The sequence below is a fragment of the Nothoprocta perdicaria genome, unplaced genomic scaffold (assembly GCF_003342845.1).
Source record: "Nothoprocta perdicaria isolate Ctin4 unplaced genomic scaffold, notPer1 scaffold_480, whole genome shotgun sequence".
Lineage (NCBI taxonomy): Eukaryota > Metazoa > Chordata > Aves > Tinamiformes > Tinamidae > Nothoprocta > Nothoprocta perdicaria.
In genome coordinates, this window is record NW_020455733.1 from 86,759 (window position 1) to 98,354 (window position 11,596).

An 11,596-nucleotide genomic window follows, 5' to 3' on the forward strand; every position below is an offset into this window, starting at 1 on the left:
CCTGCCTTCCTCCCTGCGTGCCTGCCTCCCTGCATGCCTGCCTCCCTGCATGCCTGCCTTCCTCCCTGCGTGCCTGCCTCCCTGCATGCCTGCCTTCCTCCCTGCATGCCTGCCTTCCTCCCTGCGTGCCTTCCTCCCTGCGTGCCTTCCTCCCTGCATGCCTGCCTCCCTGCATGTCTGCCTTCCTCCCTGCATGTCTGTCTCCCTGTATGCCTGCCTCCCTGCATGCCTGCCTTCCTCCCTGCGTGCCTGCCTCCCTGCGTGCCTGCCTCCCTGCATGCCTTCCTCCCTGTATGTCTGCCTTCCTGCATGCCTGCCTTCCTCCCTCTGTGGGGCGCAGCCAGGGGGAGGCTGGGGCGGTTGAGGGGCACTCGTGTGTGCCCCTGTGCGCTCGTGGTGTGCTTGTCTATGTTTGTGTGTGCCCATGGTGCGCTCATGTGCTCTCGTGTGTACCCGTGTGCGCTCGCGTTGCGGCACCGGCGGCTGCATGGCGCTCACCCCTCGCTCCCGCAGTGAACCTGCTGGGGCTGCTCAAGTGGCGCTCGAAGCCCACCCTGCTGGCCGGGAACCTGCAGAAGCTGATGAACGTGGACGGCGGGGAAGTGATCAAGGTGCCCTCGCGCCCCGGACCCTTCCCCAGCCCTTCAGCCGAGTCTTGGCAGACGTTGCCGTGCCGGTGGCGTCACCACATTGGCCGCGCAAGGCGGCTCCGGGCTCCTCTGGGGACTCGCCGGGCTGGACACTCGTGTCCCAGGGGAAGCGGCGCTGGCTCCAGGGCCTCACTGCCCCCTGCTCCCCCAGTTCCTGCAGGACACCCTGGATGCCCTTTTCTCCATCATGATGGAGAACGCGGACACGGACATCTATGATGCACTCATCTTTGATGCCCTGGTGAGTCGGCAGTACTGAAAGCAGCAGGACAGGGAGGTTCCAGCCCAGCCCTGCTGGTCCCGGGGCTCCCGCAGCCTGGGGGCTGCCACGTCCCTGTCCCACAGGTCTTCATTGTGGGGCTGGTGGCTGACCGCAAGTTCCAGCATTTCAACGCGGTGCTCGAGGCCTATATCCGTCAGCACTTCAGCGCCACGCTCGCCTACAAGTGCGTGCCATGCTGGGCTGTGCCGTGCCAGGCTTTGCCGTGCCAGGCTATGCCGTGCCAGGCTATGCTGGCCCGTGCCAGGCACTGTGCGGGGCTCACACGCGCTGCCCACAGGAAGCTCGTCACAGTGCTCACGCAGCACGTGGAGCGGGCGAGCCGTGGCGAGCCCGGCGAGCCGCTTGCCCGCACCTTCAAGGCGCTCGAGTACATCTTCAAGTTCATCGTCCGCTCCCGGCGCCTCTTCGCGCAGTGAGTCCCGCTGCTGCCTGCGCTGCTGCCTGCGCTGCTGCGCTCCAGGGTGCTGCTGCTGCTGCTGCTCGGCCGCCTTGCGCTGCTGCCCGTGCACGCTGGTGCTGGTGCATGTGCAGGTTGGTGCTGGTGCTGGTCTGGGCTCTGCTTCTGCTGCTTGTCCCGGCTGCTGCGGGTGTTGGTCTGGGTTATGGTGCTGCTGCCCGTCCAGGTTGGTGCTGGTACTGGTCTGGGTTATGATGCTGGTGCCCGTCCACGTTGGTGCTGGTGTGCATCCAGGTTGGTGCTCGTGCACGTCCAGACCACAGTGCTGGTGCTTGTCTGGGCTCTGCTTCTGGTGCTTGTCCTGGCTGGTGCTGGTGCTGGTCTGGGTTATGGTGCCGGTGCCCATCCAGGCTGCAATGCTGAGCTCTGTCCAGTGCCTGGAGCACCTGGGATGCTCCATGGTCCCCCATGGTGCCCACAATTCCCCCACCTCACTATGGAGGGCACAGAGCAAACAGGGCATCTTGAAGAACTTTTGCCAAAGAAAGATGAAATTATACAGAGCATTTGCAGAGAGCCCCGTGAATTAGTCTGCATTAAAAGAAAGACCTCCCTTAAGACCTTTAGCATTTTTATTCATCTTTTCTTTATCTCCATGATCTTAACAGCAGAATAACACGAGTTCTTCTGATCTTCTAAATGCTTAAAGGGGAGCTAAATCCCACACACGCTCCGTAATTTAAAGAAATGAGGTTGTAATTAAAGCAACGAGCGCGGCTCGCTGCATGGCTGCGCATGCTGCGGCTGTGCCGGGAGCAGCACGTCCCACCCGGCTGCGCTGCTTCCCGCTGCGCTGCCGGCCCCGGCTGCTGTGCCCTGCCCTGCTCCGAATCGCTGCCCAAAGCCTTGGGAATCGCTGTCGCTGACGCGTTTTTTCCAACCATTTTAAGATATACAGTATTTATGAATACCGTCTTTAATGTGATATTGCAGAATTCTGTAGGCAAGAGCTTAAGAGCTCCAAAATGCCGACTATTGCAAAGGGACGAGGTGAGAAATCAACCAAACGTGCAGCGGTTGTTCCCTGGGATCGCTGCTGTGGGGATGGGGGCACCACGGTCCCACTCTCCCTGTTTAGCGCTCCCGGCTCCCCGGAACGCAGCCCGATCCTGGGATTCCTGCCCTTACGGCTGCTCTGTGCAGAGCGCTGGGAGATTCGGCTCCTGTGTGGATAGAGACGGGGACAATGCCAAGAGCTGCAGCCAGGAGCAGGGAGGCGCCGGCGGCTTTTGGGGCAGCCCTGCGTGTTTTAGTGGTGTTTTATCTGCTGGATAAAGAGGCCGCTCGTGGCCGTGCTGGACTGCGGTTTGTGCTCCCGCCAGTTCATTTCCTGGGGGAGGACGGGTTCGAAAGCAGAACAACCCAACTGCTGTTTTATAAAACAAAGGAGCAAAATCTTTGCAAAAACAAGATTCAGTAAAAATAGCCAGTAAGCGGAAAAAAAAAAAAAAAAAAAAAACCCTCACCCAAATCTTGTTTGTTCTACTGCAACATGCACAATTGGAAAACAAAACACATCTTGCTCGTCGCAACGGGGCCGGCGCTCCGGGCGCACATGAGATTAGACCAGGAGATCCGCCTGCCCCCACGGCGCAGGACGGATTACCTTCTTGTTCCTAATTTCCTCCACTCGCTACCTGCAAACCACTCAAAACCACTCACCCGGCGGCTTCCCCTTTCCACACACTGCATGCGCGTGCCTCCCACAGCGGGGCTTGGTGCTGGGCCCTGTTCCCGCCGCCCTGCCCTGCTTACCCGCTCCGAGCGCTTGCAGCAGCGTTGCCGCCCCACTGCTGTCCCGCGGGCCGTGGGTGACGCTGTGTCCTGGCCCCCGCAGGCTCTACGAGGGCAGGGAGGCCGCCGAGTTCCAGCAGTCGCTGCAGCGCTTCTTCCTCTGCCTCAACGAGCTGATGCGGTGCCCGCAGGAGGGGCCCACGCTGCTCTCGCAGGTAGGGTGCGCGGGGAGCGCGGGCGCTGCGGAGCTTGCTCGCAACGTCACTGCTGTTCACTGCTGTTCACTGCTGTTCACTGGTGACAAAGCACCCAAGTGACATTATTCAGCACAGAAGTGAAAAGGGGTTTCAAAAATGCAAAGCACCTTAACGTTCAATGCGCAATGATGGTCTCCGAGCTGACTGACCCCACGTCTGAGCCTTGGGCCGTGATGGAAGGGCCGTGGCGACGTCGCCCTGATGCTCAGCACCCAGTGGGAGACGCACACCGGGAGCTGGGAATTGCTGCGAAGGGAATCAGGAGACAGGAACGGGGGCTCCTGGGGGTTCCTGGCGCGGGCTCAGCCCGTCCATAGTCCTTGTGCTGGGTCCCTGCTGGGTTTCACGCTGTACATAACCTTGTCCCTCGATGCTGAACGCAGATCGGGCCCCAGGGCAGCCCCGGGGCTCAGGGGTCCCCCAGGCCCAGCCCGTGGGCACCCCATGCCCCCCGCCTCGGCAGCTCCCTGTGCGGCGCAGCGGCAGCAGCGACGCGGAGAGGCGGCGGCGCCAGCAAACACTGCTGCTCCGGCGGCAGCAGGAACCCGAGGGTTTCGCCTCGCAGCCACAACTTTCGCTGCAAAAAATCAGTACAAGGGAGTTAATCCCCCATGGTAAGAGGGATAGATTTGCAAATGTGCAAAGATAGGCAATTTTCCTCAGCACTTAGAACCCAGAACCAACTTCTGGAAGAAACCCTCCCTGTGCCAGATGTTCAGGAAGTCCCATGACGCTGGAGAAATTCCTGTAGAACCTGGCAAATCCGGGCAAATCTCATGCTTAAGGGGTGGCTCGGGGCCTTGCTGACTGCACAGCAAACAACAGAGCATCGATCCCAGCTCCGGGCGCAGGATGAGATCAGAAAGGGATCATAGGATGGCAGAGCAGTTAAAGTTAATCGCACAGTAGTTAATGGTAATTGCTGAATAGCTAATGTTAATTGCTGCAGCTTTCCTTAGCCTGGAGTCTAATGCAAACCTCAACGGTAGCTGCTCCTATGTCTGCCCTTGTGGCAGTGAGCAGGGAGGGCACAAGGAGGAGCTGGGGTCTGTAAACGCCTTGGGGGGACGATTAGGGGTGGCCAGGAGGGTGTCACTGATGCACCCGTGGAACGGCCTGTGCCAACGGAACCCGTCCGGGTGCCTCCGTGTCCCTCGCTCGCGGGCTCGGTGTGGCCCCATTGCAGGGAGCAGCCCTGAAGTACCTGCCCTCCATCCTCGAGGACGTGGCGGGGATCTTCGACCTCTCGGCGCTGGGGTGAGCGGCGCACTGTCCCCATCCCCGTCCCGGCCGCGCCACCCGGAGAGGCGCCCGCGGCCCTCAGTGCCCGCCGCTCACAGGGCGCTGCTGCGGGACTTCATCGGGAACCTGCCGCCGCAGCGGCTGCTCAGGCAGAAGCTGCAGTCGCTGACGGACATCGTCAACAGCAAGGTGTTCCAGCACGGCGGTGAGCGGCGCGGGCAGGGAGCCGCGCTGGCAGGACGGGGCGCGCGTTGGCAGGATGGCACCGCGGCTGCCGGTGCTGCCGCGGCCCTGGGGGTTCCCTGGCTGCATGGAGGGGGTCACTGCACACAGCTGGGGGTTGCTCTGTGCTGGAGGGTGCGCGGCGGTGCCGTGGGCACTGTGGGGCTCTGTCGAGGGCAGGACGGGGCCGTGGTGGCAGCGCAAGCCCCAGCCCTCGGCGCTGCAGAGTGCAGGGAGCTGCTGCTGCGCACGGCCGTGCCCATCCTGCAGGAGCTCATGGCGAAGGGCGAGGAGGAGGACGCCTGCATCGCGCTGCTCAGCAACGTCCTCGAGGTGCTCTACAAGGCCCACAAGGTACAGGCGGCTGCTCCCGGGGCGGGCAAGGGAGGGACGTGCCAAGTCACAGAGACCGGGCACAGACACGGCGCCTTTGGATCATTCGTGTGTTACCATGCCCTGACGGGGCTGCCGGTGCCCTCTGCTCCCACGAGGCTGGTGCTCCGTTGTTCCCATGCAGCAGCAGGGTGCGTGAGCACCGCGGCAGCGCTGCAGGGCCCCGCCGGCCAAGCAGCTCCGCGGCACCGTGGCAGCTGCCCATGAGGAGCAAGGCTGCCCATGCGAGGGGCTGTCTGCAGGCACCCGAGCCAAGAGCGGCCATGGGGCACTGGCAGCCGGGCAGGTGCAGCTGCTGGCCAAACCTGCGGGTTTCCGCACACAATCCTCTCACTGCTGCTTTTCACCGGGGGATAGAGATGTTTTCAGAGAGCAAAGTCGGAAGCCATCGGAGAGGAGATGCCTGGGCACCGGCCTGGGGCTGGGAGCAGAAGCCGGGCAGAGGGCCAGGTTTAGGGCAGGGACGACGCCGAGCGCTGCAGCGGCTGTGGGAGAGGGTCCCTCTTCATGCTGGGACTGACCGACTGGGTGTCGGACGGGACATTTGGCACCAGCAAACATCCCCATTCCCGGTGCGAACCGTCCTGCTGCACTCTGAGTGCTGGAACCTTGCAGGGCACGGCGAGGAAGCACATCCAGCTGCTGCTGGACCGGCTGCTGCCCACCGTGAACCGCAGGGTGATCGTCCTGGAGCGGGAGAGCAGCCTGCGGGTGAGTGGGGCACACAGGGCGGGTGGTGCCGTGGCAGGATGTGGGTCCACGTGCTGGGCACAGGGCACCGGGCGGGTGGGCATGCGCCGGACGCACGTTCGGGACGGGGAGATGTGCAGGCTGTGGGGGAACTGGAGGGTTTGGGAGCCTGGACCCGCCGCAGCGTCACAGAGCCCCCGGCCTTGGGGCGCCCCGGCTGGCGCTGGGGGAGTGGCACTGGCACCGGCACTGGGGTCACAGTCCAGTGGGCAGCACCGGTGCCCGGTGCAGGGCCCTGAGTGCTGGTGCTGCCCGTGCCACAGCGAGGGGCTCCCAGCACCGCCGCGGCTGCCCCGTGTGACAGAAGGGCAGTGATGGGATGTGCAGCATGGGAGCCATCCCCGGTGCCCTGGTGCAGGGCAGGGAGCTGGCAGCAGTCCCACGGCACAGCCACTGAGAGCATCGTGCCCATGGGATGAGTGGTCCCAGCGCCGCAACTCCGGGCGGGCATGCAGCGAGCTGCAGAGAGCTGCACAGTGCTCAGCCACGGGCATGCAGTGAGCTATATGGTGCTCAGCTACGGGCATGCAGCAAGATGCACAGTGCTTAGGCATTCAGGGAGCTGTATGGTGCTCACGCATGCAGTCATCTGCAAGGTGCTCAGTTGCAGGCATGCAGTGAGCTGCAAAGTGCTCAGCTGTGGATGTGCAATAAGTTGCCCAGTGCTCAGGCATGCAGTGAGCTGCACAGTGCTCAGCTATGGGCATGCAGCGAGCTGTGTGGTGCTCAGTTGTGGGCATGCATCAAGCTTTGTGGTGCTCGGGCATGCAATGAACTTTGTGGTGACCAGCTATGGGCATGCAGAGGGCTGCATGGTGCTCAGCCGTGGGCATGCAGTGAGCTGTGTGGTACTCAGCTGCGAGCATGTAATGAGCTGCACAGTGCTCAGCCAGGGGCACACAGCCAGCTGTGTGGTGCCTAGCTGTGGGCATGCAATGAGCTGCACGGTGCCCAGCTGCAGGCATGCAGAGGGCTGCATGGTGCTCAGCCATGGGCATGCAATGAGCTGCACGGTGCTCAGCTATGGGTATGCAATGAGCTGCATGGTGCTCAGCTGTGGGCATGCAATGAGCTGCACGGTGCTCAGCCATGGGCATGTAATGAGCTGCATGGTGCTCAGCCATGGGCATGCAATGAGCTGCACGGTGCTCAGCTGTGGGCATGCGGAGGGCTGCACGGTGCTCAGCCACAGGCCACTGCGTCACGCTTGTCCTGGCTGGCAGAGGAGCATCCCGGAGCGCAGCAGCCGCCGTGTCCCCGCCGTGTCCCCGGGCGCTCCCACCCCGGTGCTGCAGTGCCCCGGGGACGGGCTCCCACCAGCGCAGGCCCCGCAGCGAGGGCCGTCCCTCACACGCAGGGGTTATGCAACGTCGGGGCCACCCCGGGCCACGCAGCATCTCCCTGCTGTCCCTGCGGCACCGCCGAGAGCTGCCGGCCCCTGACGGAAGAGCCCCCTCGCGCTGCCACGACCGCCCCCACCGTGTCACCCCTGGCACAACGAGCCCTGCTGTCCAGGGGCGCCCGCAGAAAAGCCCTGCAGCTCCTGCGAGCTCTGCGCAGTGCAGGAGCCGCCGGCAGCCGCGCGGAGCCCTGCGCAACCCCGGGGCCGCTTGCACCGTGCCGAGATCCCGTCCCCCTGCGGAACAGAAGGGCAGAGCCGGAGAGCGTGTAACAAAAATAGCGGCGCCCTGGAATTTATTGTTTTCTCCCTAAGTACAGCAGTCGCTCCCCTCGCCTCTTATTTACACAGGGGCTCTTGTACGTTAAAGGGAACGGTTAAAAATAGAAAAGCTGGTGCTACCCAAACCCTAAGACGGGAGGGAGGAAAAGGAGGCAGGAGGAAGCATCGCTGTTGGCGCAGTGGTCCTGGCCCCGTCCTCAGCTCACAGGAACCAGAAGCATTTGCGCCGGGACCTCTTGGTGTCCAGCTTGGCCGGGAGCCTGGAGGCGGGCGAGAGCTCCCGGGGGCTGGGGGCGCTGGGCGGGGAGCCCTGGCTGCCCTGGCGCTCCATGCTGCTCAGCACGCGCTGGAAGCGGCCCTCCTGCTGCCGGAAATCGTGCTCCACGCTGCGCGGGGCGGGCGCCGTGTCACCGGCCACGCAGCGGTGCCACACGCAGCGGCACTGGCCCCTGGCGAGCCCCGTGCCGAGGCAGCGGGGGCCCTGCCTGCGTGCACCCCCAGCCACTGCTGTCCCCGTGGCACCCGCCTCACGTGGCATAGCCCTGTCCCACTGTGTCAGCGCGGCGCCCAGCACGCACATGGCACCGACACCTCGCGTGTGGGCCCCGCCAGCCCCAGCCCTCCCGTCACCGCTGGGGACGTGTCAGGCACGTGCACGAGCAGCCGGCAAAGCTACCAGGCTGGGAGCTGCAAGGTGCTTGGAGCAGGAGCAAGAGCAAGGGTGAGGGCAAGAGCAAGAGCGGGAGCAGGAGCAGGAGCAAGAGCAAGGGCAGGGCATCCCCGCCACCCAGCCATGCCCATCCCCGTGCCACCTCCCCTGTGCTGCCAGGGGCCTCCCTCGGAGCTGCAGCGTCTCTCTGACCCCCTTGCCCCACGTCCTTCCCTGTGACCCAGCCCCTGTCCCGCCCGCGCCCTTTCCTGCACAGAGCTTTGCAAACGTGAAGTCTGTGAAGTCTTTGCTTCAGCGGCAGCCGCGGGGACCCAGCAAAAGGCACCTGCAGCCCTGGGGCCGCTGCTCCTTGGCTGGACCTCGCATGCCCGGCTGGTGGGAGCCTCCCCGTCACGTGAGGGCAGCGAGCGCCCGGCAGGACCCGGCGGCACCCGGCGCCCCCCGCCACGACACCCCCCAGCGCCGGCTGCGCGGAGCCGTCAGCCCCGATTAGCCCTGACAGCCCCGCGAGCCTCGGGAGCACTGCCAGCCCCGCCGCGGCGCGCGGCGATGGGGGGCGCGGGGTGACACGTGGCGCACGTGGCGCGGGAGGCGAGCGGGGACAGGAGGGGACGCGCAGCCCTGTCAGGACACGGGAGGAGGCGTGGAGCAGCCAATGCTGGCGGGGCGGGTACCCGCGTTGGCACCATGCGAGGCCGGTGCAGAGCACAGAGCCCGGCACAGGGCAGCAGCCCCTCCGCATGCACAGGGCGCCGCAGGGCTGCACGACCTGCAGTGGCACAACCGCGCGTGGCCCCCTCGCTCCTACCTGTAGATGATGCAGGCACAGTCCCGGCAGGTCCCGCAGTTGGCGATGTCCTGTCCCGTGTGGTACGAGAGGCGCCTGTGAGTGGGGACAGCGCCCTGAGCATGGGCAGCGCAAGGCGGCACCGTGCAGGGCACGGGTGCCACGGTGGGCAGCGGGTGGCTGGCGGAGTCCTGGGTCCCAGACACCCGTCACTGCTCACTGATTCCTCTTGACACCTTCTTCCCTGTCACTCGACCTTGGTCAGGGATTTTCTTGGCATGGGGAAACTGGGTCTTCTAATGCACAGGTTGCACCTTAGCCCCAGACCTGACTGCAAGCTCCAGTGTGCCGGGGCACGTGGCTGGTGTGCCTGGTGCGCCGGGCTGCGCTGCCAGCTGCGCAGAGGCCAACAGGCTGGGGTCTCCACATGGGCTCAGCCATCCCTGAGGACACAGTGTCCCCAAGCAAGCATGGTGCCCAGCCCCACAAACAAGGGCAGGGATTGCCAGCGCAGTGGCACGGTTCCCATGGGATTCTCCATGCCCTTCCCTGTATCTCCAGGCCGCATGTTTGCTCACTGGACTGCGGCAGCACATGGAGCCAGGCGCTCAGCGGAGCTGCTGCAGCTCCTGCGCGGAGCAGAGTGACTCTGGTCACAGGAGCACTTGGCCTGCACTGTGCGGAGCCACCATCCATGGTCCCATGGGAGCCGCCAGCTTGGCCAGGAGGGGGAACCCATGGCTGGGTGCAGGGTCGGGAACGGGCGCCCCAGGGGCTGGCAGCAGCTCCCGCCTCAGCCCAGGATGGGCAGGGCGCAGCGGGCAGTGCATGCGCAGGACCCGTGTACTGGGAATGGCCCCGGATGGGGCCTGTGCCCCTGCCCGCACAGGGACCCTCTGGCCTCGCCGCAGGCGTTACGGACAGGAGGTGCCGCACGGGCGCTGCTCACCCATCCCGCTGGGCCTCCTTCTTCTCCAGGTCCTGGATGACGTCCAGCAGCACGCGGATGGTCTGTTGGCTGGTCTCCAGCACCCCTTCCAGGGACTGCAGCTGCGTGCGCAGGTCCCCCCGCTCGCCGGGCCCCGTAGGCCCCTGTCCCTGAGGTGTCCGGGCACGTTCGTCCCCCGCCGGCGGTGCCGCCTGCCCGTTGGCCGTGGCCACCAGCTGCAGGAGGTCCTGCACGTGCCGCAGCGTCTCCGCCTGCCGCGCGCTGAGGCTGGGCTGCGGCGGCTGGGGCCCCGGCACTGCTGTGGGCGTCGCAGCAGAACCAGGGGCGGGCGGGAGGGAGTCCTGCCGGGGGGGCAGCGGGGTGCAGCAGGGCCCCCCCCAGGGCAAGCTGCAGTGCGGGGGGTCTCGGTGTGGGGAGCCCTGAGCTGTTCGGTGGGGCCCGTAGGCACCCGCGGCAGGGGTGGCACGTGGGGGCTGCGGGTTGTGGGGGGGCTGCGGGTTGCAGGGGCGCAGGCTGCGCTCCGAGTCGCTGCGCGCCAAGGGCTGTGGCACGGCGGGTGGGCGGCCGCAGGGCACCGAGGCCGGGCGTGGAGGGCCGCCGCGCGGCCGGGCGCAGCCTGGGGCCCGCGGGCAGTGCTCGGTGCTGGGGGAGCTGCGGCGCGTGGCGGGGGCACAGCTGGCAGCGGGACACCCGGCAGCACCCGGCAGTGGGACACACGGAGCAACGGGCGTCCGCGGGACCCACGTGCCCGGGCTCCCCCCGGCGCCTGCCGCCTCCTGGGTGCCCCCGCTGCGAGCATGGGGGGGCACGAAGGGCTTCTGCAGGCTGGGGGACGTCTGGATGGCAGCACTGGAGCGAGTCCTGCCAGACTGCAGCAGCGGCTGGGGCTGCAGCAGGGATGGAGCGAGTGGTTGGGGCTGCAGCTGGGACTGAGGCAGTAGCTCCTCCTGTGGCTGGGACCGAGGCTGGAGCAGCGGCTGGGACAGGGGCTGGAGCTGGAGCTGGGCCTGAAGCTGAGACTGAGGCTGTTGCAGTGTCTGGGGCTGGAGTAGAGGCTGGGGTTGGAGCTGAGGCTGTTGCAGTGGCTGGGACAGGGGCTGGAGTTGCAGCTGGGGTTGGAGCTGAGGTTGGAGCAATGGCTGGGACAGGCTCCGGCTCTGGAGTGGGGTGCAGGGCTGTGCCCAGGTCCGGCCGCGCGGTGCAGCCGAGGCACAGGGAGCCGCCGGCTCAGGGCTGAGCCTGGGGGGCGGCGAGGCACGTGGGGTGTCGGGGTCGGTGGTGGGTGCCGGCGGCTGCGGGGGGCTCTGCGCCCGCTCCGCGCCGTCCTCCACCAGATCCTTGAAGCGAACCTGCTGCGTGCGGTGCCGCCGGCGCTGGCGGCGGCTCTCGACATCGGGCGAGTCGCGGTTGAGCAGCACGGAGCGCACGGGCACGGCTCGGTCCGGGCCGGGGCCGGGGTCGCGCTCCCGGCCGGCCATGGTTCGGCGGGGGCGGCGCGCGGCGGAGCGGGGCGGAGGCGGC

General features: G+C 66.0%; 1 protein-coding gene across 1 annotated transcript in view; it reads left to right on the forward strand.

The window, feature by feature from the left end:
- LOC112954038 (dedicator of cytokinesis protein 2-like) overlaps positions 1 to 11,596 on the forward strand; it is a 36,135-nt gene that overhangs the window by 8,798 nt on the left and 15,741 nt on the right. The window contains exons 19-27 of the mRNA XM_026047180.1: positions 514 to 611; positions 802 to 891; positions 996 to 1,096; positions 1,211 to 1,345; positions 3,228 to 3,339; positions 4,568 to 4,638; positions 4,722 to 4,828; positions 5,072 to 5,199; positions 5,854 to 5,949. Of these exons, the coding sequence (XP_025902965.1) occupies positions 514 to 611; positions 802 to 891; positions 996 to 1,096; positions 1,211 to 1,345; positions 3,228 to 3,339; positions 4,568 to 4,638; positions 4,722 to 4,828; positions 5,072 to 5,199; positions 5,854 to 5,949 (938 nt within the window). The remainder of the gene's footprint in view (positions 1 to 513; positions 612 to 801; positions 892 to 995; positions 1,097 to 1,210; positions 1,346 to 3,227; positions 3,340 to 4,567; positions 4,639 to 4,721; positions 4,829 to 5,071; positions 5,200 to 5,853; positions 5,950 to 11,596) is intronic.